At 59.9% G+C, this 27765-nt stretch overlaps 3 protein-coding genes across 7 annotated transcripts; 2 read left to right on the top strand and 1 right to left on the bottom strand.

Annotated features, from left to right (window-relative positions):
* The first annotated feature begins 391 nt into the window (after positions 1-391).
* CDK2AP2 (cyclin dependent kinase 2 associated protein 2) lies at positions 392-2626 on the top strand. 2 transcript variants are annotated; one of them, XM_054438820.2, is made up of 4 exons: positions 392-1121; positions 1433-1530; positions 1625-1757; positions 2110-2626. In XM_054438820.2, the coding sequence occupies exons 1-4, from the start codon at positions 1040-1042 to the stop codon at positions 2175-2177; spliced, it is 381 nt and encodes a 126-aa protein (XP_054294795.1). In that variant the 5' UTR covers positions 392-1039; the 3' UTR covers positions 2178-2626. The 2 variants fall into 2 exon arrangements, with proteins under 2 accessions (XP_054294795.1, XP_054294797.1); XM_054438822.2 differs by lacking the exon at positions 392-1121 and adding an exon at positions 1132-1262.
* Positions 2627-3756: 1130 nt separating this feature from the next.
* PITPNM1 (phosphatidylinositol transfer protein membrane associated 1) lies at positions 3757-17936 on the top strand. Of its 3 annotated transcripts, none has more exons than XM_054438823.2 (24): positions 3757-3934; positions 4911-5029; positions 6414-6628; positions 6719-6840; positions 7046-7270; positions 8724-9050; positions 9136-9231; positions 9315-9422; positions 10705-10766; positions 10861-11111; positions 11370-11559; positions 11668-11775; positions 12013-12170; positions 12256-12461; positions 13338-13508; positions 14090-14254; positions 14467-14615; positions 14736-14846; positions 15334-15450; positions 15624-15772; positions 15857-16006; positions 16101-16284; positions 16630-16758; positions 17410-17936. In XM_054438823.2, the coding sequence occupies exons 2-24, from the start codon at positions 4952-4954 to the stop codon at positions 17671-17673; spliced, it is 3735 nt and encodes a 1244-aa protein (XP_054294798.2). In that variant the 5' UTR covers positions 3757-3934; positions 4911-4951; the 3' UTR covers positions 17674-17936. The 3 variants fall into 3 exon arrangements, with proteins under 3 accessions (XP_054294798.2, XP_054294800.2, XP_054294799.2); XM_054438825.2 differs by having other exon boundaries at positions 16142-16284; XM_054438824.2 differs by having other exon boundaries at positions 9318-9422.
* Positions 17937-18611: 675 nt separating this feature from the next.
* AIP (aryl hydrocarbon receptor interacting protein) lies at positions 18612-26711 on the bottom strand. 2 transcript variants are annotated; one of them, XM_054438826.2, is made up of 6 exons: positions 26480-26711; positions 22544-22723; positions 20270-20458; positions 19507-19683; positions 19264-19405; positions 18612-18927 (listed from the first exon to the last, which is right to left on the bottom strand). In XM_054438826.2, the coding sequence occupies exons 1-6, from the start codon at positions 26576-26578 to the stop codon at positions 18722-18724; spliced, it is 993 nt and encodes a 330-aa protein (XP_054294801.1). In that variant the 5' UTR covers positions 26579-26711; the 3' UTR covers positions 18612-18721. The 2 variants fall into 2 exon arrangements, with proteins under 2 accessions (XP_054294801.1, XP_054294802.1); XM_054438827.2 differs by having other exon boundaries at positions 18855-18927; positions 19272-19405.
* Between the last annotated feature and the right edge of the window lie 1054 nt (positions 26712-27765).

Consider the following 27765-nt stretch of genomic DNA (forward strand, 5'->3'; position numbering starts at 1 on the left):
CCACACAACCCAATGAGATCGTCATTTTCCCCATTTTACGGATGGGGAAACTGAGGCATACTGAGGTGAGAAACTTGCCTGGGGGAAATCGCTAGTGGGGGTGGTGCCGAGATTTGAACCCAGGCGGTTGGCTCCAGTCGGTGCTCTTGACCAATTTGGTCCGGGGCCCGGCACGCAAGTAATCCCGAAGGTTTGCCCTACGGCCATTGTCACTAACTGAGGCAGCAGCGCGGGGCCCTAGGGGTGCGGGTAAAGGGGTCTTTGAGGTCGCCCTTAGACCTGAGGACGAGCCAAGCCACAGGAAGAATCGTACGTGGCGGCATCCATGAGGGGCCTGTTGCCATGGGAACAAATGCAGGCCTCCGGCGGGCGCATGCGCATATCGGGGAGAGGGTGTTCAACCGGTGAAAGGTGACGTAAAAGCGCACGGGGTGGGGCGCAGGACTCTGGACGTCAAAGCCCTGCGTCCTTCGGCCCCCAGAACGGAGAAGCGCGCAAGGCAGCGGTGACAGCGGCGACGGCAACGGCGACAGCAACCCCTGCTGTGCCGAAACTGGGCAGAGCGGAGCAGACGTCTGAAGCAGCGCGAGTGAGGCGCGAGGGTAGCGCCCGCGCCCGGGAAGACCCCTCGGCGCGAACCGGCAGCCCAGCCCCGGGTCCCGGTTCCCGAGGCCCCGCCTCTAGGGCCTGGGGACTAATCGGATTGAGAGCGCGCCGGCCCGGGCCGCGAACTCGCCAATTGCGGAGGGCGGTGGCCACCGCCCAATCCGGAGCAGACAGGTGCGAGGTCCGGAAGGCGGAGGCCAATCGGCGGCGGTTGCGACCTGCTGGGGCAGGTCTCGGCCAATAAGGAGGCTCGAGTGACATCTTCGCGCACCAATCGGGAGTGAGGGAGCATTCGTGCCCGCTCGCCCTTCCGGCCAGACCTCTATTTACCAGGGGCGTGCAGCCCGCTTGCCAATCAGAGCGCGGCTGAGCGGCCCGGCAGCCAACCCCCGAGGAGCGGCCGGCTGGCGTCCGCCGCGCCCAGGAGTTGGGGATGTCCTACAAACCCATCGCCCCTGCTCCCAGCAGCACCCCTGGCTCCAGCACCCCTGGGCCGGGCACCCCGGTCCCTACAGGTGAGGATCCAGCTCCACCCCTGCTCGCCTGCCGGGCGGTCGAGGTCTCGAAGAGAAGACGGCCTGAGTTCTGCAATACTGGGCCTGCCGCCTACCCTCGCTAAGCCTCAGTTTGCTGGCCTGTGAAGTGGGCGTGGTCACGTAAGGGCTTGTAGGTGGAGCGCAGTGGGAGGGATTTGTCCCTGAAGTTGATCAGCATGGAATGAAGCATCCTTTGGAGGGAATCGGGCGAACCCGGTCCTGGGCTTGGAAAAGCTGGGAGGCGGCGTCCCTGCCCCGCGCTGACCTCTTACTCGCGCCTGTTGCTGCAGGAAGCGTCCCGTCGCCGTCGGGCTCAGTGCCAGGAGCCGGCGCACCTTTTAGACCGCTGTTTAACGACTTTGGACCGCCTTCCATGGGCTACGTGCAGGTGAGTGGGGCCAAAGCCTTGCTTATGGATGCGGACTGGAGTCCCCCTCACCGCCAGGTGCCTGAGCTCACTGCCCTGTTCTCTTTTGACATAGGCGATGAAGCCACCCGGCGCCCAGGGCTCCCAGAGCACCTACACGGACCTGCTGTCAGTCATAGAGGAGATGGGCAAAGAGATCCGGCCCACCTATGCTGGCAGCAAGAGCGCCATGGAGCGCCTGAAGAGAGGTAAGTGAGGCCAGGCCGCCCTGCTCAGGAAACCGACACTGGACTATCCTTCATTAGGGAAGGAAGGACATTTGGAGGCCACCTGAGCCAAGCCTAGAGGAGTTCCAGTATTACACCCAGAGAGGTGTTTTGAATCGAATTGAAATTGAGTCCATTTCCAGGGAAGAACCTGGGAATTTGTATTTCAACAGGGCAATCTTGAGGATTAACCAAACCTCTAATCTCATCTAGCCGTCATTAGATTTGAATTTCTCTTGCCGAAAGGGGAAAGGGAGTGGGGAGGCAGGGGTCCTCCTCTGGAGGGCAGCGGGTGGGGCTGTGGAGGGTTGCTGAGACCCCACCCCACCCCCAGGTATCATCCATGCCCGGGCCCTAGTCAGAGAGTGCCTGGCAGAGACAGAGCGGAACGCCCGCACGTAACAGGAAGCGCCTCGGCCTCAGCGTCTGGACCTTTCCGGCCACTGCAGAGCACCCGCTTCTCCCTGGCCTTCATCCCGAGTTGCACTAACCATCCTGGGCTTCCTGTCCTGTGTCCCTTGGTGGGTCCCCTCCAGGAACCAAGGAGCGGCCCTCCAGGTGGCAGCACTAAGGACACCCCCCCACAACAAGAGTTAGCAGCGAGGTCCCCATGAGTCCCACCCATGACCTGCCGACAGTGTTGCCCACCGGAACTTTCTGTGGCCCCTACCGCTCAGCTCTTCCCAGCACTTGTCCCACTTTGTCCCGAGCCTCCTTCTCCCCCAGCAGGGGCTCAGGCCTGGCGCCTCCCTGCCTTGCGTCCTGAGCCATAGTGACTCTTTTATTTGTGTGTCTTTTGCTAAATATGCCCTTTTTATATTAATAAAAGATGATTTGGAGTTGTGCTCTCAGCTCTGAGCCTTTCTGGGTCTGGTTCTTCAGCTAAGCCTGGGTGGGCCAGGCAGAGAGAGGGGAAGAGGAGACTATGGATGGGGAGGTTGTGACTAAATGAGGTTTGACTTGCCTCTGTGGGCCATCAGCCTCTGGTGGGACCCGGGCCTTCTCCGCCCCAGCCGTGGCGCTGAGAGCCCTGGGCCTTCCTGTGGCGCCACCAGGGGGCAGCACAGGGCCTGGCTGCTTCCACAGCCCTTGGCGCTGTGGGCAGCCTGGGCCTGGAGGGCGCTTTCTCTGGATTGGCGGTGATGCCTGGCGGCATGGAAATGCCAGTTCACGTAAGCCACTCCCTCACACGCCCTAATGCCCTGACAACACCCCAGCCTCTGAATCAGCCCTGAAGGTCTCTGACTTCTCAGAGAGAACGGGCACTGCTGCTTCCAGCACTTGGCCTCAGTGTCAAGGGGAGGGGCTGGCAGGGTGCTGCCGTCCCTGCCCCAGCACCTTGTAGCAGACTGGGTGGAATCCCATGAACCCAGCCTTGGGGTGCCTCCTGAGGCCTTTGCCCAGACTCCGGGTGACTGGGTGACCAGACTTGTGGACCCGGAAGGCAGAGGTGGGGGAGGCTTTGTGGCACCATGCAGGGGCTAGCCCAGCCACTCAGAGTGACAGCCCGCTTCTGCCCGGGCGTGTAGCTTGGTGACCTTAGAGGCCTGGGGCCTTGGAGCCGAGCCCAGCCCTAGGTGGAGGCACGTCAGAGCCACCAGCTTCTGGCTAGACTGGTGGGGAGGCATTTCCTCTACCCTGGGTCCCAAATCTAAGGACTGCAGTGGGTTAGAAGAGGAGAGTGGGCCTGGCACCCCCCATATCAAACCACCCTGTGACTGCACAGAGGAGGGCTGGGCTAGGGTGGAGATAGGAACTAAGAGTTTTTGGGGACCCTAGTCAGCACAGAGGGACTAGGAAGAGCCAGAATTAGGCAATGGCCTTTTTCCCACTGCCCCGGGGAAGGAAGGCAGGGGCCTGCCTCCCTGCCTCCTCCGCTGCAGGCGGGGCTGCCCGGACCCCGCCGGGGTGGGGAGGGCCAGCCGGGCCCAGGAAGGGGGCGGGGCGGCCGCAGTGACGCGGCGGGCGGCGGGGAGGGACGGCAGGGGCGCCGGCGGGCGGATCGAGAGGAAGGTCGGGGCCATGGGCCGGCACTGCTCCTCGGGAGGGTCCGGCCACCGCTGGAACCCGAGGCCGGGGCTGGGGGCGCTCCGGGCTCCGACCCACGGGCCTGCCGGCCCTGCCCGGGCTGGGTGAGGGGCGCCAGCCTCAAGCTAGAGGTGAGCCGGGACGTCAGCAGGCGGGCCAAGAGCGCGGCAGGGGACCGGGACGCTGGCGAGCAGAGGGAAGTGGGGACAACAGGGCCTCTCGCTTGCTCGCGGGGTGCGAGTGGGGGATGGAGGGGTGCCTGCAGCGGAACCTCGGTGCCAGTCTGGGGCGCAGGTGGGCGGAGTGGGTCTCCAGGGCCAGGGCCCGTGGGATACCAAGTGGAGCCACTCTGGCCTCAGCCTGAGGAGGGCTCACCCCCCGGGAAGAGGACGGGGTGGCTGCCTAGGCGCGTGGAGAGCCGGCGAGGGCCGGGGGTCCAGGAAGGATGCTGGGAGGGGGGGGTCGAGGACCCCGCTGCCCTCTGTGGTGAAGAAGGCAGATTTGGAGGGCGGAGGGGATTACTGGTCCCGGAAGGTAGGTTCGGGTGCAGGGTGTGGGGAACCGTGGCAGAGATGCTGGGCGCACGGGGCCACTCCGCGCAGAGACACTCGGGGAACAAAGCTCTAGGTGGACGTCCGAGAGTGGGGGACTTGGGACCCCGCCGACTCCGGGAAGGCGATGCAGGGGGCGGGTCCCCAAGGGGCCGGTCGCGGAAGGCGGGCCCGGAAGGAGGGGCCCCGGGGCTTCGGTGGCGCGCCCCCGAGGGATGCCGTTTCCCGGGGTTAGGACGCGGTCGCAGCGGGAGAGGCGAGGTGGCCCTCCCGCCCGCCGGCCGGAGCCTGGCGCTCCGGGGGGCCCGCGTCAGCGCGCGGTTGCCATGGCGACAGGCGGGCGGGGGGCGGGGGCTGCGCGGAAAAGAGGTCAGCTCTCAGCCTCGCTGCGGCTCCCGGCCCGGGCGGCGCGGGCGGCGGCGCTGGGCTCGCCTCTGCCTCCCCCGCGGCGGGCCCGGACATGGGGTCCCGTGGCCTGAGCCCCTCGGCCGGCGCGCAGGGCTCGGGGCCGCGCGCAGCCTCCCCGCACTGACTGTCGCGCCGTGCCCTGCGCCAGGAGGAGCGGAGGCCGCGCGCGGCCCGCCGAGCGCCTTCAGGATGCTCATCAAGGAATACCACATTCTGCTGCCCATGAGCCTGGACGAGTACCAGGTGGCCCAGCTCTACATGATCCAGGTGAGGGCGGCGGGGAGAGGGCACCCGGGCAAGGGGTGGAGCCCCGCCGACCCCGCCAGCCCTGCCCCGGGGCTGGGACCGGCTGGGAGCCCGGAGGAGGCAAGAGAGGCCCCCCTTCAGATGTGGGGATGGGGAAGGGCTGTGGGAAGAGGGGCAGGAGGGCCGAGTGGTGCTTCCCACCCGCTAAGTGCCCAGCCCTCCTCTGATCTCCTGTAATCCTCCTCAGGATCTGTAATCCCATCGGGGAAGGAAAAAGCGCCCAGGAGGCGGCAAGAATGAGGAGGGGGGCCTCCGCGGCAGAGGAGGGCGGGAGGGGGTCTGGAGAAGTGCAGGGTCCTGGCCATCCCTGGAGGTCAGGGAGATGGGGTGAGGACCAGGTGCCAAACCTGGGGCAGGGACAGGGCAGCAAGGATCAGAGGACGAGGGGGCTCTGGGGTAGGGCAGTGAGAAGAGTGGGCCAGGACAGGCCCTCAGCAGTGGCCGGGTTGGTGCAGGGCCTGGGGGAGTCCGCTCCAGATCTGTCCCCAGCACAGCAGGACCAGAATCTTATAAAGCAAGAGGGCCCGGACCCGGCCTCGGGCTTGAAAGGGCCATCTGAGCCCCAGAGCGACAGAAGGCAGGATATGCTGGCTCTCAAGCTCTGAGGGGTGTGGCGGAGCCGGGATTGGGAGGAGGCCAGGGCCTCCCAGAGAGGGAGGGGGCCAGGGTCAGGGCCTCTGAGAGCTGGGGGCCCCTTTTCCTCTCCTTGTCCCTTCTTCCTTGCCAGCCACCCCAGCCTCCTTGCCACCCGCCAGCACATCCAGTATGCTCCCACCTTGGAGCTGCACTGGCTTCCCCCTGCCTTGAGCACCTCCTCCTACCTCAACTCCTTAAAGTCATGTTCAAGCCATGGTCACATTATGTTATTAGCAAGGCCTTCCCTGACTATCAGATCAAAACTGCAGCCCCCAACCCTGATCACCCGTACCCTACTCTAGGCTTTCTTTTCCTATAGCACCTAGCACCTTCTAACACACCATATAATTTGCTTTTTCCTTTTGTCTGTCTCCTTCCACTAGAATGTAAGTTCCACGAGGGCAGGGGTCTTTGTTCTATTCATCAATATATCTCAATTGATATAATCCCAAACACTGCCTGGAGTGAAGCAGACACTCAATGAATACTTGAATGACTGAATTGAGTGCTGGATTGCAGACCCCATGCGGGGCTGGGCTGCATCTGTGATTCTGATCCCAGGGAGCTTTGGTGGGGCAGGATCTGGTTTCAGGGAGTTGAAAAGGCTGGGACCAGGGCCCCAGAGCTGTGTAGAACACCAGGCTGAGCTGGGGATCCCAGACGCTAAGCTGGGGCTGAGCTCCCTGTTCTGCTCTCCCTTGGGCCACAGAAAAAGAGCCGGGAGGAGTCTAGTGGTGAGGGCAGCGGCGTGGAGATCCTGGCCAACCGGCCCTACACAGATGGGCCCGGGGGCAGCGGGCAGTACACACACAAGGTGTACCACGTGGGCTCCCACATCCCAGGCTGGTTCCGGGCACTGCTGCCCAAGGCTGCCCTGCAGGTAGAAGAGGAATCCTGGAATGCCTACCCCTACACCCGAACCCGGTGAGTGGGTGAGGTGGGCATGATCCGAGGCCAGGAGGGGAGTGGCCCTGGTGGGTACAGCAGTGAGCCTCACCCGTGCCTTCTGCCCAGGTACACCTGCCCTTTCGTGGAGAAATTCTCCATTGAAATCGAGACCTATTACCTGCCTGATGGGGGGCAGCAGCCAAACGTCTTCAACCTGAGCGGGGCCGAGAGGAGACAGCGCATCCTGGGTGAGGCCTGGAGCTATGGGGGGACCCTGGCGCCCCTCTCAGGCTCCTGGCTGCCTCAGTGGGCAGCCTCTGAGAAGTCCCAGCCCTCTCCAGGCCTCATGTCCTATCTGCAAAAGGACGGGAACTGTCACCCAGTCCCAAGAGGGTGCCAGGAGCGGGGGCTCAAAGGGGCTGGCGCTGCTCAATGCTTGCCGAACTCCCTCAGACACCATCGACATCGTGCGGGATGCAGTGGCCCCAGGCGAGTACAAAGCAGAAGAGGACCCTCGGCTGTACCGCTCGGTCAAGACGGGCCGAGGGCCACTGTCTGATGACTGGGCGCGGACGGCGGCACAGACGGGGCCCCTTATGTGTGCCTATAAGCTGTGCAAGGTTGAGTTCCGCTACTGGGGCATGCAAGCCAAGATCGAGCAGTTCATCCACGATGTAGGTGAGCACCCAGCTGCGGGAGGTCCCACTTACCCAGCATGCCCCAGACCCCGTGTTTAGGTCCAGGGATGCTCCCATCCACTGGGGACACAGAAGCGGCAAGCGATCATTTCCATTTGAGGTGGGGAGCACTAGGGCAGAGGCGGCCGCACAGCCTAGCCAGGTATCCACAGAGCAGGAAGCTGGTAATATGATCTACAAGGTCCATACTGGCTCTGACATTCAGAAATGCTGCTGCTTCCATTAAGATTCTAAGATTCTCCATCATCCTATGAGTTGGATGAGACTTAGAGACGCTCAGGAAGGTCACCGGCTCTAACTGGCAGCATGCTAAGGAGTGCAGGCTGAGGCTGTGATTCTGATGTCATTCTCTCTGGGACTCCCCCCCTCCACTCCCAGTTTCTAGTGTTCCAGCCTTTGGCCCTGGTGTTCAGGAGCCCCAGTCCCACACCTCCCCTCAACCTGACCCCACCCTGCCTACAGCTCAGCCCTGCCTCAGTGCCCAGGTCATCTGCACACAGAGGGATGGTCCCTAGTTGGAGAGACCGGCGGCCTGGCTTCTGTCCCACTACTGACCCCCAACCCATGGTACCTCCAGCAAGGCACTGGCCATCTCTGCACTTTAAATTTCTCTTCAGTAAATGAAGAAGAGGTTGAGTCAGATATGAAGAGCTAATACTGACAGTGATTGCAACACACAGACCCATGGCTAATTACTTTTTGTGCAAGATCTCCCTTAACACCCACAACACCCCACCAGGTAATGATGATGATTATTCCCATTTTACAGGTGAGGAAATTCAGCTTAGAGGATAATGAGGACTCCTTGTCTTGCGTTTGGAAAAATACCAAAAAGCACAAATAAGAAAATTAAAATCACCCACATATAGCCACTACTAAGATTCCGATATATCTCTTTGCAGAAGTTTATAATTATCATTCAACCATCATTACTTTATTTCCTAGATATTTAAGAGTTTCTAACTTTATTCTTCTGCTTAAGATAAAAATATCCCAGAATGGGTATCATCTTTCACTACAACCTTCATTGAGTGCCAACACTTCCATTAACTGTTAACACCTTCATTAACCATCAACAATTTCATTAACTGTTAAACCCTTAATTAACTGTTAATTCCTCAGAAGTCAGCAGGAAGCCAGCCAAAAGCAAGAACAAGCATCGGTCCCTGCTTCTGGAGTGATGGGGTGGGGAGTGCTGAGAGTTAGGGTGTGCAGAGAGACAGAAGAGGCAGTGGGTGGGGGGGAGTCAGGCAGGAAGACAGATGCCCCACTTTCCACTCCCATTCCTGGACTGCACTGGCCCTGCCCTGCTTTGTGGCTCTGGGTGGGTGGTGTCCCCAGGGGAGCCATTATCCAACCTCAAGGCTGGGCATGTGGCTGAGGTAGCAGGGAAGCAGGGGGAGGGGGCAGTTCTGACGCCTGGGCACCTGCAGGTCTGCGTCGGGTGATGCTGCGGGCCCACCGCCAGGCCTGGTGCTGGCAGGATGAGTGGACAGAGCTGAGCATGGCTGACATCCGGGCACTGGAAGAGGAGACTGCTCGCATGCTGGCCCAGCGCATGGCCAAGTGCAACACAGGCAGTGAGGGGTCCGAGGCCCAGCCCCCCGGGAAACCAAGCACCGAGGCCCGGTCTGGGGCCAGCAACACTGGCACCCCCGATGGGCCTGAGGCCCCCCCTGGCCCAGATGCCTCCCCCGATGCCAGCTTTGGGAAGCAGTGGTCCTCGTCCTCCCGTTCCTCCTACTCATCCCAACACGGAGGTGAGGCTGGGGCACAGGGATGGGAGGAACGGCCCTCCCCAGGCTGGGCTCCTGGGCTGAGGCTGAGGCTGAGCCGGCCCGGCAGGGGCTGTGTCTCCCCAGAGCTTGTCTGAGTGGCGCATGCAGAACATTGCCCGAGACTCCGAGAACAGCTCCGAGGAAGAGTTCTTTGATGCCCACGGTCAGCGCTGAGGCCCTTTTTGGGAGTGGGGATGTCCCCGAGCAGCTCCTCCCACCCCATGACACAGCCCCCTGTCCCCTCAGAAGGCTTCTCGGACAGTGAGGAGGTCTTCCCCAAGGAGATGACCAAGTGGAACTCCAATGACTTCATCGACGCCTTTGCCTCCCCAATGGAGGCGGAGGGAACGCCAGGTAAAGATCCCGCCTAGGACACCGGCCCCCAGCACCCGTGTACAGCAGGTCATAAGTTTAATGGCATCTTAAGATGAGAGGCAATCTGAAGACATGCTCATTAAGTACACAGATGAATAATGAATGGTGGATGGATGGATGGATGGATGGATGGATGGATGGATGGATGGATGGATGGGTGGATGGGTGGGTGGGTGGATGGGTGGGTGGGTGGGTGGGTAGATGGATGGATGGATGAATGGTTGAGTGGGTGGATGGATGGATGGATGGTTGGTTGGGTGGGTGGATGGATGGATGGGTGGTTGGGTGGGTGGATGGATGGATGGATGGATGGATGGATGGATGGGTGGGTGGGTGAGTGGATGGATGGATGGGTGGGTGGGTGGGTAGATGGATGGATGGATGAATGGTTGAGTGGGTGGATGGATGGATGGATGGTTGGTTGGGTGGGTGGATGGATGGATGGATGGTTGAGTGGGTGGATGGATGGATGGATGGGTGCGTGGGTGGGTGGATGGATGGATAGGTGGGTGGGTGGGTAGATGGATGGATGGATGAATGGTTGAGTGGGTGGATGGATGGATGGATGGTTGGTTGGGTGGGTGGATGGATGGATGGATGGTTGGGTGGGTGGATGGATGGATGGGTGGGTGGGTGGATGGATGGATGGATGGATGGATGGGTGGGTGGGTGGGCAGGTCGATGGATGGATGGATGGATGGATGGGTGGATGGATGGATGATTAGAATGTAGTCATGATTCAGACATAGCACTAAGAATGAAGGAATTAATTTGGACTCCCTGAAGTCTTCACGTGAGAGGTGATGTCTATGCTGGCTTTGGAAGACTTGGGCCAGCACTGTCCAGCAGAACTTCTAGGTCCGTGCTGCCCAAGGTGATAACCACCAGCCACACCGGCTCCCAGGCACTGAAAATGGGGCTAGCGTGACTGAGGAACTGAGGTTTTTATGTATTATATTTTAATTCATTTACATTTAAATGGCCACTTGTAGCTAATGGCCACCACATTGGACAGGGCAGGGTTAGAGAAGTTTGCCAGGCAAACAGGCATTGTGTGGAGAGGCAGCCCTCACTGCAATAAGACCAGTAGGAGCAAAGGCCTGGAAATGCAAACTGACCTGGGAGAGTTGGTGGGAGAAGTTTGGAGGAAGGTAGGGACTGGGGGCCTCAGGCAGATGCCAGAACTGGGGTGCCTAAAGTGCCAGACGAGGGGATCCCAGTGGTCCTCTCCATCCCTCTCGCTGGCTTCCTTGCCCTACAGAGCCTGGAGCTGAGGCAGCTAAAGGCATTGAGGATGGGGCCCAAGCACCCAGGGACTCAGAGGCAAGTATGGTCAGCCACCCCATGTCAAAGCTCCCCCTACTCGCTGGCCTGGCCACTGCTGTGACACCCACTGCACCCCATTGTTCCCCCCCAGGGCCTGGATGGAGCCGGGGAGCTGGGGGCTGAGGCATGCGCAGTCCACGCCCTCTTCCTTATCCTGCACAGCGGCAACATCCTGGACTCAGGCCCTGGAGACGCCAGCTCCAAGCAGGCGGATGTGCAGACGCTGAGCTCTGCCTTCGAGGCCGTCACCCGCATCCACTTCCCTGAGGCCTTGGGTCATGTGGCGCTGCGACTGGTGCCCTGTCCACCCATCTGCGCCGCCGCCTATGCCCTTGTCTCCAAGTACTAGCCATGGGTGGAAGGATCAGGGAGGCCTTGGGGCAGGGAGGGGGAAGGGGTCAGGAAGCCAGACACCTGGGTCAGTCACTGGCATGGCTGGACCTGTTCTGGAGAATGGCTCCATTTCAGTTGCCTCTTGGGGCTAACGCTCCCCACAGAGGACCCACAGAGCCAGGGCTTGCCAGCAGGCCCAGGGGACTTGGATGGCAGGAGTGGGTCTGGAAGCCCCTCACCCACGCACCACATTTCCTCCTCCTACAGCCTGAGCCCTTATAGCCACGATGGGGACAGCCTGTCCCGCTCCCAAGACCACATTCCACTGGCTGCCCTGCCACTGCTGGCCACCTCATCCTCCCGCTACCAGGGCGCCGTGGCCACCGTCATTGCCCGCACCAACCAGGCCTACTCAGCCTTCCTGCGCTCACCTGAGGGTGCCGGCTTCTGTGGGCAGGTCAGCAGTTAGGGACAGTCCATCTGCTGCCCTCCACTGCAGCCCCCACTGTGGCCTGGCCTGGGTGAGGACAAGGCCCCTCCTGATGGTACCCCTGCTGCCACCCAGGTCGCACTGATTGGAGACGGCGTTGGCGGCATCCTGGGCTTTGATGCACTCTGCCACAGTGCTAACGCGGGCACCGGGAGTCGGGGCAGCAGCCGCCGTGGGAGCATGGTCAGTATAGCCAAACGCGGCCTCCTCAGGAGCGGAAGGGCCCTCTCCGGCTCTAGGTCTCTGCCCCCTGGAATGTGACCCCTCTGCCAGCAGGCAGGCCCCCTGCTGCCCTGCCAGTTCATGTCTTCTCTGGAATTCTGCTCTGCTCAACCCCCAAGCCTCGCTTCTCGCTTCTAAGTAAGTAGAATTCGAATGGTCCCCAGGCCTGAGGATGTTCCTGTCCCCTGTTCCATCCAGAACAATGAGCTGCTCTCGCCGGAGTTTGACCCAGTGCGGGACCCCCTGGCAGATGGTGTGGAAGGCCTGGGTCGGGGCAGCCCAGAACCCTCGGCCTTGCCTCCCCAGCGCATCCCCAGTGACATGGCCAGTCCTGAGCCCGAGGGCTCTCAGAACAGGTGACGTCCCTGCCCCATCACCCCTACCCTGGGCACATGATGGACTACAGAGGCAGCAGCACTGAGCACCCCTCCTCCCCCACAGCCTTCAGGCAGCCCCCGCAACCACCTCCTCCGGGGAGCCCCGGCGGGCAAGCACAGCCTCCTGCCCACCCGCTGCCAGTTCTGAGGCACCTGACGGCCCCAGCAGCGCTGCCCGCCTTGCCTTCAAGGTCTCTGGCTTCTTCCTCTTCGGCTCCCCACTGGGCCTGGTGCTGGCTCTGCGCAAAACTGTGATGCCCGCCCTGGAGGGTGAGTCCTAGGGGCTGCGGGGGCACCTCTAGTCTCTGTCTGCCCCTTTCTTCCCCACCTCCTCTGGCCTTCCCTCTCACCCAAGGCACGAGCAACTTCCCCACTGTACTAATTCAAAGGCCTGGCTACAGAAGGGGAACCTGAGGCCCAGAAAGAAGGGACTCGCTAAGGGTGAGTCTCCCAAAGCCACTGGGAGGAGCTTCACACCTGTGGAATGTTCTGCACTAGAAGGGGTCCAGCGGACACCACGGCAGCAAATCGAAGCCGCTGCCCTCTTCTCAGCCTTTTTTTTGAGACAGAGTCTCGCTCTGTCACCCAGACTAGAGTGTCAGTGGCCTGATCTTGTTCACTGCAACCTCCTGGGTTCAAGTGATTCTCCCGCCTCAGCATCCCAAGTAGCTGGGATTACAGGCACCCGCCACCATGCCCAGCTAATTTTCGTATTTTTTTTAGTAGAGACAGTGTTTTGCCATGTTGGCCAGGCTGGTCTCGAACTCCTGACCTCAGGTAATCCCCCCACCTCTGCCTCCCACAGTGCTGGGATTCCAGGAATGAGCCACCAAACCCAGCTAATTTTTGTATTTTTAATGGAGACGGGGTTTCACCATGTTGGCCAGGCTGGTCTCGAACTCCTGACCTCAAGTGATCCATCTGCTTCTGCCTCCCGCAGTACTGGGATTCCAGGCGTGAGCCACGGTGCCCAGCCCCTGTCTCACTTTAAGCAGGGCCCTACTGACTTCCCAGGGAGTGCAGTTTAGGAAGTGCTGGCTCAGGGTCACACCAGACATCAGGGTGCTGCTCCCACACCCCCTACCTCCCAGAGTGCCCAGCTGAAACCCCCACCCCACAATCTTTCTCTATCTTCTGGGTACCCAGTGGCCCAGATGCGCCCAGCCTGTGAGCAGATCTACAACCTCTTCCATGCGGCTGACCCCTGCGCCTCACGCCTCGAGCCCCTGCTGGCCCCAAAATTCCAGGCCATCGCCCCACTGACTGTGCCCCGCTACCAGAAGTTCCCCCTGGGAGACGGCTCATCCCTGCTGCTGGGTATGCCCCCCAAACAAGATAAAGGGGAGAAGGAGGAGGGCACATACAGGAAGGGAGGAGGTAGCAGAAGACATGAGGAGGCTCCCACACGATGGGAAATCTCTCAGGCCACCACTCCCAGGACCAGGAGCTCCTTCCCCCCGGGGGGGGTCTGGATCCCCAGGACCCTCTGACCTCCTGGGCCTAGAAGTCGGGTGGGGGAGGTTAGCCAAGCTAGAGAGGGTGCCCCCTGGCAGCATGATGCTGGTATGCTGCCATACGAGCAGCCAGCATGTGTGCACTGCTGCATCTGTGGGGGCTGTGCTGCAGGCATGTATTGGGGGGCGTGCCCAGGTATATATGGGCCAAGCGGGCCTGTGTTGGGCACAGGTGTGCAGCGTTTGGGGCGGTGGCAACAGTCATTCTGGCAGGAGTGCAGCTGGCCACTGGGCTATCTGAGAGGAGAGAATGCCACAGTGCAGCCTCAGCCAGGACCTGACCAGAGGGGCCACAGGGAAGATGGCAGAGGTACAGGGAGCCCTGGGTGAGAAGACAGGAGAGCCACCTGGCCGGCCCTGCTGACCTTGCCCTCCTTCCCCCAGCTGACACTCTGCAGACGCACTCCGGCCTCTTTCTGGAGGAGCTGGAGATGCTGGTGCCCTCAACACCCACCTCTTCTAGCGGTGCCTTCTGGAAGGGCAGTGAGTTGGCCACTGACCCCCCGGCCCAGCCAGCCGCCCCCAGCACCACCAGTGAGGTGGTTAAGAGTAAGTCAGCCAGCCTAGGCAGTCCATCCTGGGGGTGGGGGAGGCCCGTATTCCACCTCCGAAGCCCAGCTGAGAAACCCTCTCCCCCAGCACCCAGCCTGGACTTGGCAAAGAGCAGGCTGGGTGGAAAGGGGGGAGGGAAGAGCACCCAGCGCCCAGGCAGATGGGTGTGGGGCAGGAGGCCATCCTGACTCGCTGCCATGGCCGCGCAGTCCTGGAGCGCTGGTGGGGGACCAAGCGGATCGACTACTCGCTGTACTGCCCCGAGGCGCTCACCGCCTTTCCCACGGTCACGCTGCCCCACCTCTTCCACGCCAGCTACTGGGAGTCCGCCGACGTGGTGGCGTTCATCCTGCGCCAGGTGGGCCTGGGAATATGGAATGGGAGATGAGAATGGGACGGGGATGGGCTGCTGTGGGCCGGGGGAGTAGCAGCCCTCCCTCCCCTAAGAGACAGAGGCCTCGCCCCCTGTCCCGCGCAGGTGATCGAGAAGGAGCGGCCACAGCTGGCGGAATGCGAGGAGCCCTCCATCTACAGCCCGGCCTTCCCCAGGGAGAAGTGGCAGCGAAAACGCACGCAGGTCAAGATCCGGGTAGGTGCCCTGCCCCTCGCCCCCTCGCCCACTCGCCCACTCACCAGAGAGGCCCCGCCCCTCCCCCCAGCACCCCGCCTCCTCGGGCCCTAGCCGACCCAACTCTCTCCCAGTCCTGCCCCGCCCCTGGGGTCCTGGCCCCACCTCATTGCCCCAGCCCCGCCCCTGGGAACCGCTGGTCTCCCCGCCCCCTCCCCGCCCTCTGCGGCAAGTTTGGGTCTAGGGTCTGGATCTGCGCTGGTCCCCACCTCGCCTCATCCTCTGCATCCCGTCCTGTCACAGCTCTGCCCCTGGAGCCGCGGCCCACACACAGGCTCTCAGGCCGGGGTCCACAGAAGTGCGCTCCCCGGGCTTGCCCTTTTCCCTCAACGCCCCGCAGCCTCTAGGCCCCCACCCCGGTGTTTGCGTGTGGATCCTCACCCGCATCCCCTCCCCAAGCATCCCCATCCTTTCCTGGCCGCGGACTCACGCCCTCTCCTCCCTCTAGAACGTCACTTCCAACCACCGGGCGAGCGACACGGTGGTGTGCGAGGGCCGCCCCCAGGTGCTAAGCGGGCGCTTCATGTACGGGCCCCTGGACGTCGTCACGCTCACCGGAGAGAAGGTCAGGACCCAGAGGCCCTGTCGCCTGGTCCCATGGCCCAACCTCCTGTCCTCGGAACAGCTCCTGGTTCCTGGTGGTTGTGCCCCTAGACCCACCCATCCCCGAGGACAGCCCCGCCTCTGCCCTCCTCCACGCAGGGCCCCCATGGACCTCCCGCCCCTTCTCCCCTCCAGGTGGATGTCTACATCATGACGCAGCCGCTGTCGGGCAAGTGGATCCACTTTGGCACCGAAGTCACCAATAGCTCGGGCCGCCTCACCTTCCCAGTTCCCCCAGAGCGCGCGCTGGGCATTGGTGTCTACCCCGTGCGCATGGTGGTCAGGTGAGCGCGGCTGGCCGGGCCTCTGCGGGAGGGCTCCGCCAGGCCTCGCCCCGCGCCACTCACGCACCGCCCCGTGGGCCGCAGGGGCGACCACACCTATGCCGAATGCTGCCTGACTGTGGTGGCCCGCGGCACGGAGGCTGTGGTCTTCAGCATCGACGGCTCCTTCACCGCCAGCGTCTCCATCATGGGCAGCGACCCCAAGGTGCGAGCTGGCGCCGTGGATGTGGTCAGGTAGGAGTTGCCACCGCTACCACCACCCATTTCACCGGGGTGACCGGCCCCTCACCCCTGGCCAGCGGAGCTGACCGCTGCCCCCGCCCCACAGGCACTGGCAGGACTCCGGCTACCTGATCGTGTATGTCACAGGCCGGCCGGATATGCAGAAGCACCGCGTGGTGGCCTGGCTGTCGCAGCACAACTTCCCGCACGGCGTCGTCTCCTTCTGCGACGGCCTCACCCACGACCCACTACGCCAGAAGGCAATGTTTCTGCAGAGCCTGGTGCAGGAGGTGCGGCGGCTGGAGAGGCTCCGGGTCCTGACCCCGCCCCCGCTCCCCCTTACCCCCCACCCCCGGATCGGCAGAGGCCCATCTGTTCCCAACCGGATCGGCCCGGGCCCTGCCTGACTGCAGCGGCCGCTATGGTCCTGCTTCCCTAGTTTGAGGGGCCCCGTGTACTTAGGGGCAACTAGGGAGATGCAGCTGGTCCCGCCCCTGTCCCTGTGGGACTGGGACCTGTCCTCGCCTCCGTCTGCCTGGACCCACCCCCAGAACAACCTGGGGAAGCCCAACAGACCCCGCCCCCAGCTGCACGGCTCCACCCCTGGGGCAGCTGATTGGCATCTCCCGCCACAGGTAGAACTGAACATCGTGGCCGGTTATGGGTCTCCCAAAGATGTGGCTGTATATGCGGCTCTGGGGCTGTCCCCGAGCCAGACCTACATCGTGGGCCGTGCCGTGCGGAAGCTACAGGCGCAGTGCCAGGTGAGGGCCAGGTGAAGGCCAGGAACAGGACCCCACCAGGGAGCAGGGGCCTCAGTCCCAGGCCTTAGGGACCACGGACTCTGGGGAAGATGTGAGAAGGCCTAACCGGCCTCCAGGGAACCTGGGATCCTCCGAGGACAAGGGCCATGAGCAGCTTGAGCTGCCAGCTGCCAGGCAAGCCAGAGGGGACAGTGCACACTGGAATGTGCTCAAGACCCTAGGCCCTGGTTCCACTCAGCCATGGCTTTCCACTGTGACCTTTCTGAGCCTCAGCTTCCCGTCTGTAAATGGAAATGATCATGGCACTGCCCATGTCAGCTTACGAAGATCACATCATTTACTGCACATCAACAGGCACAGGGCTGGGCACAAAGCAAGTGCTGGCTAAACATTGGCTGCTGTTATTTTTCCTCTAAGACCCCATTTTCCAGATGAGGAGACTGAGGCCCAGAGAAGGGCAGAGCTAGGAGCACAGCCAAGGTGCCGTGGCTCCCAGCCTGGGGTCCTATCTATTGAGAAGGCTTCAGCTCAGGCTGTGCCAAGCCTGCCACCAGTCCCCCAGCCTGCCTCAGGTGCCTCTGGAGGACCGTGGAGGGCAGCATGTGGGCCCTTGGCCAGCACCCCCTCATCGCTGCCTACCTCTGCCCACAGTTCCTGTCAGACGGCTATGTGGCCCACCTGGGCCAGCTGGAAGCAGGCTCGCACTCGCATGCCTCCTCGGGACCCCCGAGAGCTGCCTTGGGCAAGAGCAGCTATGGTGTGGCTGCCCCCGTGGACTTCCTGCGCAAACAGAGCCAGCTGCTTCGCTCAAGGGGCCCCAGCCAGGCGGAGCGTGAGGGCCCGGGAACACCACCCACCACCCTGGCACGGGGCAAAGCACGGAGCATCAGCCTGAAGCTGGACAGCGAGGAGTGAGGCCCACACCACGCCTGGAACTGGGTTATCTATTGACACACCCGAGGGACCCGAGGGGCTGCGTGTGGGAGGCTGGGGACCCAGACTTTTGGCCCCAGCGCCGGCCCCCCAGCCCCACACCCTATATCTCCGTGTGCTCCTCGGTTACTTCCCTTTCATATGAGGGGACCCAGCGCCGGGGGGAGGGAGGAGAACGTGGGCGTGGGCGCAGAGGCTTTTCCAGTGTGTATAAATCCATGAAAATAAACGCCACCTGCACCCCACCCACTCGCCCCGTGCCTGGCATCACAGGGCGGCCAGCCCAGTTTCCAGTTCAACAGGGGACACTGATGTGCACAGAGAGGCCAACAGAGGCCAACACACACCCAGGGCCATCCAGGTCACACGCAGGGTCAGGATGGGGGCCTGGGCCTCAAAAGGTCTCACGAAACCCGTGCCCAGGGCCATCCATTGTCACAGGCAGGTCAGGATGGGGGTCTGCGCCTCGAAAGCTCTCACGAAGCGCTCAGCCCTCTCCTCTTTCTGGACAGTCAGCCCACCCCAGCCCGACCCGGCTCACCTCAGCCCCAGCGTAGCTTCTCATGGAAACCCTGCCCCCAGACACCGAGGCCAGAAGACCATGGGATCCGAGGCTGGAAGGGGAGGGCAGCACCAGGAGACCACCTCCCTCAGGCCCCCAGCTACCTGGCTTGTACCCACTTCATCTCCCCCTTAAGACTGGGGGCTCCTGGGGTGCCCCAGCCCTGGCCAGCGAGAGACCCTTCCTTGGTGAAAGAGCTCATCGTAATTTCTCTAACAGGGACACTGACGCCTCAGAGCTGGTAGGCGGAGGGAATAGGATTTGAACCCTGATTCTTTGCCTCCCAGCAGCCACCCAAGTACCAGGAAAGCCAGGTGATGACCCGGCTCTCCCAGTGGAGCAGCTCAGCAGACTCAGAGACAGATAAATAAAGGCCTTTATATACACAGAAGCATGACGCAGCAGGGGCAGGAGGGCTGGCAGCTGCAGCAGTGGGCTTGGCAGGTAAGGCAGGGCCAAGTGCTCCTGTCAATGGGAGAAGATCCCCCGGAACCGGGCTTTGTCCTCTTCGTCCTTCTGCCGGATCCGCGCCTCCAGGGCCCGCAGCTCTCGGCTCACCACGGGCGCCAGGGCTGGGTCCAGCTCCAGCACTTTGGCAAAGTCAGCCTGGGCCTCCTGGGCGTTCCACACGGCCGCGTGGGCCTTGCCCCGCTTGAAGTAGGCCTTGACGTTGTCTGCAGAGGAGGCCAGTGGGCAGTGGGCAGTGGGCAGGCAAGGGCGTGAGGGGGGATCCTGGCCAGCTGCCTGCCTTCATGTCTCCTGGCACCATGGGCCCACAGGGGAGAGAGAGCCCTCCCTGACCTGAGGATGCCACCCCACCCCCAATACACCATTCATGCTTCATTGGCACAATGGGGCCCGCGGCCCTGCTGAGCAGAGGCATTTAGTCAGGCCCCCGTGGGAGCTCAGAATGGGGGTTGTGAAAGGCTAGGTCTTGACCCCCAGCAGTGACAGGAGAAAGGCCACTCTGACCACTCGCAGCTCCCGGCAGCCCAGGGCCCGGTGCTCACCGTCGTACTTGTTGAGGATGGAAGAGCAGTGGTCCAGCACCTCGTAGTACTCCTCGACCACCAGCTTGCACTGGCAGTAGTTGAGCAGCAGCGGCGTGATCTGCTGGTCCAGCTGGATCCATTCAGGGGACCCAGGCTGTTCCTGGGAGCATGGGGGCAGGGAACAGGGAGAAGCTGTAGACCTGGGCCCCCTGGCTCCACATCCCCCTCCATCCATCCTCCCCCTCAGCCTCCAGGCAGCACCTTCATCTGCAGGTTCTTGAGGCAAGCAATGGCATCGTAGTACTTGGCAGCAGCCTCCTTCACATGCCCCTCGCGGTACAACCGGTTGCCCTCCTGGTGGATAAGTGGCACTGCCTTTGCCTTCTCTTCGTCTGTCATGGCCCATGGGTCCTGCTGGTACGTGCCAGGGCTCTCCACCTGCAGGGCATGGGGCATATCACAGCAGGGCTCGAGGACACCACAGCTGCGTCCGTCAGCAGCAGACCTGACCCACATCTGGGCTGGCTGGGCCCCCAGACATCACACACCAGCAGCAGAGCTGCTTGTCACTCAAAAAGCATTAAACAAACATCGATGTCACATCTCCTGTGTGCCCAGCACTGTGGCAAGTGCTAAGAATAGAACAGTGAACAAGACGGTGAAAAGCCCTGCCCTTGCAGAGATCATGCTCCATGGCAGATTCCCTAAATGGACAAGGAAATACACGAATTTCAAGGGACTTCAAGGTGCGGCAGAGGCTATAAAGGAAATGAGCTGCTCCGAGACAGAGAATGAGGAGGCCAGGTGGGCAGGGCCGGCTTCCTGGAGGAGATGACATTTGAGATGTGAAGGAGGAGGAAAGGAGACCCAGGGTACTGTCAAGGGTGCTGCACAGGTTTTCTTGTGCCTGTCCGCTCCCCCAGCAGTCCACCTGCAGATCCCACCACCCCTGGGCGGACAGGCCAGCGCCGCCCTGAGGCTGGGCAGTGGGGGCCTGGTAAGGCCAGGCTCGGCGGCCCCTCACCTTCAGCATCTCCATGTGGAAGATGAGGGGCTGGGGGTTCTGCTGCAGGGCGTCCAGGTCGGCATGGCCCAGGGAGCTGTGTTCATGCATCTGTGCAACACCGCAGCAGTGCCGCTGGCCCTCCAGGGGGTCCTTGCCCGCCGCGATGTTGCGGAGACTCTTGGCCACCAGTGGGTACAGGACCACGTGCTGCAGGAAGGCAAGGGTGCCAGGGGCTCTGTCACTGTGGACTGGCTGGTCACTGGGTCCACAAGGCCCAGCCCCCTTCCCCACCACCATCTGAGAACAAACACCAAGGCCCAGAGAGTGACAACTGGGCCTCTACTCCATTTAAGCGCAGGAGGCTTTTAACTCAGGACTCCTCCAGTGGCTTAGCCCTCTCTCCTGGTGAAGCCCCAGCTTCTGCCACATTCTCTGGCCACCAAACAGAGCACCTACCCCCATCCTCACCACCAGCACAGACACATGCCTACCCCCTGTCTCCCTGGTCCTTACAGGCCCAGTAGAATTCTTACCTCCTCTCCCTCCCGAGGATAAGGCCCACAAGCTGGATTATGCAAAGTACTGGGGCCCCCCCACATTCTGTTCCCAGCAGCTTCTCCTTCTCCTGCCACACCCACACCCCACTGAGGGCCTACCTCAGAGCCGGGCCCAGGCCAGCCACTTCAAAACCCTCAGGGAGGCCGGATGTGGTGGCTCACACCTGTAATCCTAGCACTTTGGGAGGCCAAGGCGGGCGGATCACCTGAGGTCAGGAGTTCAAGACCAGCCTGACCAACATGGTGAAACCCCGTCTCTACTAAAATACAAAAATTAGCCGGGCATGATGGCAGGCGCCTGTAATCCCAGCTACTCAGGCAGCTACGGCAGAGAATCACTTGAACCCAGGAGATGGTGGTTGCAGTGAGCCAAGATCGTGCCACTGCACTCCAGCATGGGCAACAGAGTGAGACTTAGTAAAAAAAAAAAAAAAAAAAAACCCTGCAGGGAGACAGGCATAGAGGACCTAGCCTCTAATCTCTTGCTTGGCAAAGCTGCTAGGCTGGTGGGAACCAGATAACCAGATTCCTCCTACCCGGGTCCTCCCCACTCCCACTCCTTGCACTGCCCTGTTGTCTGGACAGGGGCTGACTGCCGGGCTGCCATCAGTGGGCATTTCCTGAGTCGGCTCTGGACTGGCTCATGCTGAGCATCCCAAAGCTAGAATTAAACAGACCAGATCCCTGCTCTGCAATAGCCTAGGACAAGGCAGAAGAGCAGATCCTGGCCATGCAGGGCATGAGGGTTGGAAGACCCAAATGTGGGAGTTGAGCCAACCACTAGCAGTCAGGGAGGGCTTCCTAGAGGTGGTGACCCAGGAATAAGCTTTGAAGGAAGAGGGAAGATCTTGGCTAAGAAGGGGAATGGAAAGGAAAAGCAGGGAGGTTGAGTAAGAGGGTGAGACGGCAGGGGCCAGCCCCCAAAAAGCTATGTGAGCAGCTATAGCTTATACAGTTTAAGTCCTCACTTAATGTCCTAAGTAGGTTCTTGGAAACTGTGACTGTAGGCGAAAACAATACATAACGAAACCAATTTTTCTTCTCATCAATGTTTTAACAAAATTTTGCTGAGAGAAATGATGGTGGCTGAGCACCTGATGTATGTTTTTTCTCTTAGTCACAGTTTCCAAGAAAGTATCAGCAGCATAAAGTGAGGACCCACTGTGCTCTATCCTGACAGTGACCAGGAGCCATAGAGGTTTGAAACAAAGGGATGTACAGGTCGTTTGCATTTGAGAACGAGTCCCCTGGCCTCAGTCTGGCTAATAGGGGAAGGCGGAACGGAGGCCAGGACGCCATCAGCAGGCTGGTGTGGTGGTCTGGAAAGAGTGGGTGGGCCGGGCGCGGTGGCACACGCCTGTAATCCCAGCACTTTGGGAGGCCAAGGCGGGCGGATCACCTGAGGTCAGGAGTTCAAGACCAGCCTGGCCAACATGGTGAAACTCTGTCTCTACTAAAAATACAAAAATTAGCCGGGCATCATGGAGGGTGTTTGTAATCTCAGCTACTCGGGAGGCTGAGGCAGGAGAATCGCTTGAACCCAGGAGGTGGAGGGTGCAGTGAGCTGAGATCGTACCACTGCACTCCAGCCTGGGCGACACAGCAAGACTCCATCTCCAAAAAAAAAGAGTGGGTGGCAGTCTAGCAGAGGGTGGAGAGAGGAGGAGCCCTGGGGATAGGGAATAGGAATAGGGCTTGGCTGGACAGCCACCGCAGACAGGTACAGGACAGACACCTTGATGTCACAGAGGAACTGGGCAATCTCCCCTTCTCGCATGGTGCACACGATGGTCTCCCACACGGGCAGCTTGAACTTCTTGCCAATGATGAGCTCCATGGGCTTGCCACGAGCCCGGCTGTCGTCCAGCACGGTGCCCTCGTTGTCACTGTGCAGCGTCCGGTAGTGGAACGTGGCCTGTGAACCACATGCAAAGGTCAGGCAAAGGCACAAACCCTCACCCTGACCCCCAAGGAGAAGTCCAGTCCCCGGCCTGCAGACGGCATAAGGGACGGGGCTTCCCCGGGGACGCCACCTGACCTTACACCTGGCTTTATCCTCCCATGCTGGTGAGAAAACAAAGTCACAAGGAAGGCAGGAACAGGCCCAAGCCACACGGCTAGTGGGTGGCTGAGTGGGAACAAGAGTCCAAGCAGTCTGACTCCATTCATTCCTCAACACATATTTACTAAGCACCTACTATGTGCCCAAGCTCTGTGCTAGACACCAGAACATGGCAGCAAGCAAAACACAAAAAAGTCCCTGCGCCCCTGAAGCTCACATGGCGCTTCTAGAGGGAGGAGATGGGCATCAAACAAAACAATATGTCATGACAGGTGAAGCCACGTGCTTGGGAAACAGCAGGGCATGGGGGTTGGGGCTGGATTAAACAGAGTGCGGGGTGAGGGAGTAAGGAAGAAAGCAAGCCAAGTGGACCCTGGGATAGGAACTTTCTAGGCCAAAAGAACAACACGTGTAAAAAGCCTTGTAGTGGGACAATGTAATATGGACGTGCTGGGAAGGGAGGAGCGTGGTCCTGTTAAATAATATGGAAGGAGAGAAGGAAAGTGCTGGGTAGAAGAGGGCGTGGTCCCTGGGTAGGGCTCCACCCCCACGGACCTAGGTGAGAACAGGCATTTCCTGCCCAAATGTTGCATTTCCCAAGACCACCCTGGCCTGCCACACCCCTATCCTGTGCCTATAAAAACCCAACACCCTAGCGGGCAGACACACAGGCAGCCAGGTGTCAGAGGAGCCCATCAGCAGAAGATGACACGAGCTCCTGGTCATTGAGAGGATGTCAGGGGAGCAAGCAGCAGCAGATCACACTGATAGGCACCTGCACACTGGCAGGTCATCGACTGGCAGGAAGAGGCGGAGTTTGGCTGGGGCAGTCAGAGGAGAGCTGGGGCCACCAAGTGGCCCAACCCCAGGGGAAGACCATCTCCAAGGCAGGTGGATCACCTGAGGTCAGGGATTCGAGACCAGCCTGGCCAACGTGGCAAAACCCCGTCTCTACTAAAAATACAAAAATTAGCTGGCCATGGTGGCGGGTGCCTGTAATCCCAGCTACTTGGGAGGCTGAGACAGGAGAATCACTTGAACCCAGAAGGTGGAGGTTGCAGTGAACCGAGATCATGCCACTGCACTCCAGCTTGGGAAATAGAGCAAGACTCTGTCTCAAAAAAAAAAAAAAAAAGAAAAAAGAAAAGGTATTTGAAACCAGCTTGGCCAACATGGTAAAAGCCCATCTCTACTAAAAACATTTTAAAAAATTAGCCAGGCCTGGTGTCATCTCAGCTACTTGGGAGGCTGAGGCAGGAGAATTGCTTGAACCTGGGAGGCAGAGGTTGCAGTGAGCCGAGATTGCGCCATTGCACTCCAGCCTGGGCGACAAGAGCGAAACTCCGTCTCGGAAAAAAAAAAAAAAAAATTGCAATCATTCTTCAAGCCCACAAGTGATCTAATTCTCCAGTACTCCAGTACATCAAGGCAAGAAAACCCCAGGCTACAGAAAGCCCTCTGTCCTTGTGATAAGGAAGGGGGTCTAATTGAGCTGGTTAACACAAGCCGCCTATAGACAAACTAAAAGAGCACCCTAGAACACACGGAGCTGTAAACATTCACCCCTGGACACTGCCATGAGGTCGGAGCCCACAGCCTGCCCATCTGTATGCTTCCCCAGAGGTTTGAGCAGCAGGGTACTGAAGAAGCAAGCCACTCCCCCATCGCACGCCCTGCGAGGGAGACAAGGGAACTTCCCGTTTCAAACGCATGATGTGTTCAACAGCAGCAAGGCCAGTGTGGCGGAGCAGAGTGAAGGAGGGGGCGGGGTACACCACGGGGTCAGCAGGGGAGCTCACCCAGGTCAGTAGGGGTGGACCTCACAGGGACTGTAGGCTATGGTGAGGCCTCTGTTTTTTACTCTGTGATGGAAGCCACTGAGTGGCTCCGAGTAAAAAAGAAATTGAATCTGGCATGGGTTCGGCTGCTGGGACGAGAACAGACCACAGAGGGACAAAAGAGGCAGGAGGGGAGTTAGAGGTCGCTGCAGTAACCCAGGCCGGAGATGAGGATGGCCTGGACCCAAGCAGTGATGGCAGAAGTGGTGAGAACTCAAATCCTGGCTGGATATTGAGGATGTGATGTGGTATGTGAGACTGGGAGGACCACAGAGACGCTAAGGTTTTTGCCCTGAACAACAAGAAGGTTGTTGGTTCCCCTAACTGACACGGAGAAGCCTCAGGTGGAGCAGGTTAAGTGTGAGTCGCCAACCAGGCTTCCAGGTGGAGATGGTGAGTAGGGAGCTGTATATCAGGTTTAAGAGACAGGTAATGACTGGAGAGCTGTATCTGGGAGTAATCCGGGCAGGGAGAGTTTTTAGAGATAACACTGGGGTTGGGTGCAGAGAAAAGAGGTTTGAAGATTGAACCCTCGACAGGATATGGTTAGAGGAGCCCACGCTCTTAACTGCCGCACCATGCTGCGTCTCTGAAGTCAGTTTCCACTTCGGTAAAACGGAATCAACAACAGTACCTATCTCACATTGTAGGAAATAAACGTGTGAAGCATGTAGCACAATGCTCGAATAGTGAGCACTCCATCAGTGCTGGCGATTGGTTATTTAACACCACCTACCTGATCTTGGGGTGCCATTGTTCACATCTCTCCTTCTGGTGTCTGTTCCATCCAGGATCTCCCTTGCCAGCCCCTTCTTCCAACGCCACCAACCCCCCAGCACATGGGGGCATGAACCCACACCACACATCCTGTCTCTTCTTAGAGAAGATATCTTTTCATACAGCGGATCACTCCAGCCATGCAGCTCCACTCTGCTCTCAGAGCACTTATACTGCACTGGGCTAGGATGCTTAGGTGCCCGATTCGGCACGGTACTGGCCAGGGGGCATGTGCTCATTTGCTCAATGTGCATGTCCTGCCTGACTGCTCTGCTGGGCACAGGGGGCTGCCCCTGGGAGGTTCCCTACTCTGCAAACAAGTGGCAGCTGGGAAAAGCACTCCGGGAGGAGGCAACTGCAGGAGAAGCAGGGAAGCCTGGAGTTGTAGGTTGGGGGAAAAGGGAGCAGAGGGGCTAGATCTAGGGGCCTGGCAAAAAGGAGAAAAGTGGGAGGTTCTTTACTTTCCAGCCCTCATCTGTCCCAAACAAGCCACCAGTGCAGAAGGAAGACTGCTAAAGAGTCCCTGTCTGGGAGACCTAACCTCTGGGCCCGTTCTCCCGCTTTGCACGTCCCAGGGCCTCGGTTTTCCACTCTCAACAGTGGCAGTTGGTCTAAGTGTTTTCAGAAGGCCCTTCTATCTACAAAGGATCATGAGCCTTGAAACCCAGATACCCTAGGACCACTCCCGGCCCTGGGTTTCCTCCAGCGTGGGGTCTGCCCAAGCACTGAGATCAACCCCCAACCCCAACCCGCTTGTGATGACTGACGGCCTCCACCACCAATGCTGCTACAAGGCCGAGCCAGGGGGCGGGGCAGACAGGCCCGAATTCACCCCCTACTTAAATTCAGCCCAATCAGCGTCGAGTTCTGCATGTGAGCGGTAGGGTCAGTGGACGCTGCCCTCTGGGCATGCGCAACCTCTCGCCTAAGGCCTCCTCCCGCCTCGCATGCGTACCACGCCGCAGAGGGGGCGAAGGGTAGGGTAGACACGAACCTTGGTCCCATCCTGAAAGTCCGGGAGCTCTCCTCGCCCTTCCTGTATCACACGTTTTTGGATCCCGTCCTCCCGGAGTCTTGCGATGATATCCGCCATCCTCCTTCCCCGCTGCTCCCTTTCGGCAACTTCCGGACTCGCTCGGTAGCTTCCGGACTTGCTTCGGCAACTCCTAGCACCTCGGCAGCTTCCGAGCTAGCGCCATTTTGGTTGAGGGCAGAAGCCAAAAGGGACTGAGCGTGGAAACGGATGGTGATTGGTTCTCTGTGCTGCGCCTGAGCGCGCGCGTCTGCTCGGGGGCGGAGCCTGGGAATGTCTAGGGGCTGGACCCCAGCCAGTCAAGGAGGCAGGGCCGGGGTCCGCGGGCCGGGCGGGACGAGGACGTCCCTAACAATTGTCATTGAATTGATTGGGACTGCGGCCATGTGGCACTTTGTTTGAAGTTGTGAATGGAATATAACAGCATTGCAGAGTTAGGAAAATGAAAAAAAAAAAAAAACCACCCGTAAGCCACACCCTCAAAGTGTTATGATTTTTGTGTATTTTCTTCCGGCTTTTTCTCTTTCGCATATCTAGTATGATTGTCGGGACTCTTGCATCCTGGATCTTCCTCTTTCAAAAAATAAAAAGAGGAAGAGGGAAAGAAAGGTGGAGAAGGAGACCAAGAGAGCCCATTGCGGGGTCGGAAATGAGTCATAGTTGTGCCCAATTAATATTAGGGAATAATCGATAAATGATAGAAATGAGGTACTTTAGCGCCCGGCGCGGTGGCTCATGCCTGTAACCCCACCACTTTGGGAGGCCCAGGCGAGAGGATCGCTTGAGCCCAGGAGTTCGAAGCTGCAGTGGGCCGTGTTCGTGCCACTGCACACCAGGCTAGCCAACAGAGCAAGATGCTGTCTCAAAACAAAACAAAACAAAAAATTAAATTAAACAAAAGAAAAGAAAAAAGAGAAATGAGGTACTTTGGGGCTAAAACAACTTTTGTTTTTCTTTTTTTGAGGCGGAGTTTCGCTCTGTCACCCACGCTAGAGTGCAGTGGCACAATCTCAGCTCACTGCAATCTCCGCCTCCTGGGTTCAAGCAATTCCTTGCCTCAGCCTCCCGCATAGCTGGGACTACAGGCACGCTGCCACGCCCAGCTAATTTTTGTATTTTTAGTAGAGACTGGGTTTCACCATCTTGGCCAGGCTGGTCTTGAACTCCTAGACCTCGTGATCCACCCTCCTTGCCCTCCTGAAGTGCTGGGATTACAGGCGTGAGCCACCACACCTGGCCCTAAAACA

This window comes from Pongo pygmaeus, chromosome 9 (assembly GCF_028885625.2).
Source record: "Pongo pygmaeus isolate AG05252 chromosome 9, NHGRI_mPonPyg2-v2.0_pri, whole genome shotgun sequence".
Classification (NCBI taxonomy): domain Eukaryota; kingdom Metazoa; phylum Chordata; class Mammalia; order Primates; family Hominidae; genus Pongo; species Pongo pygmaeus.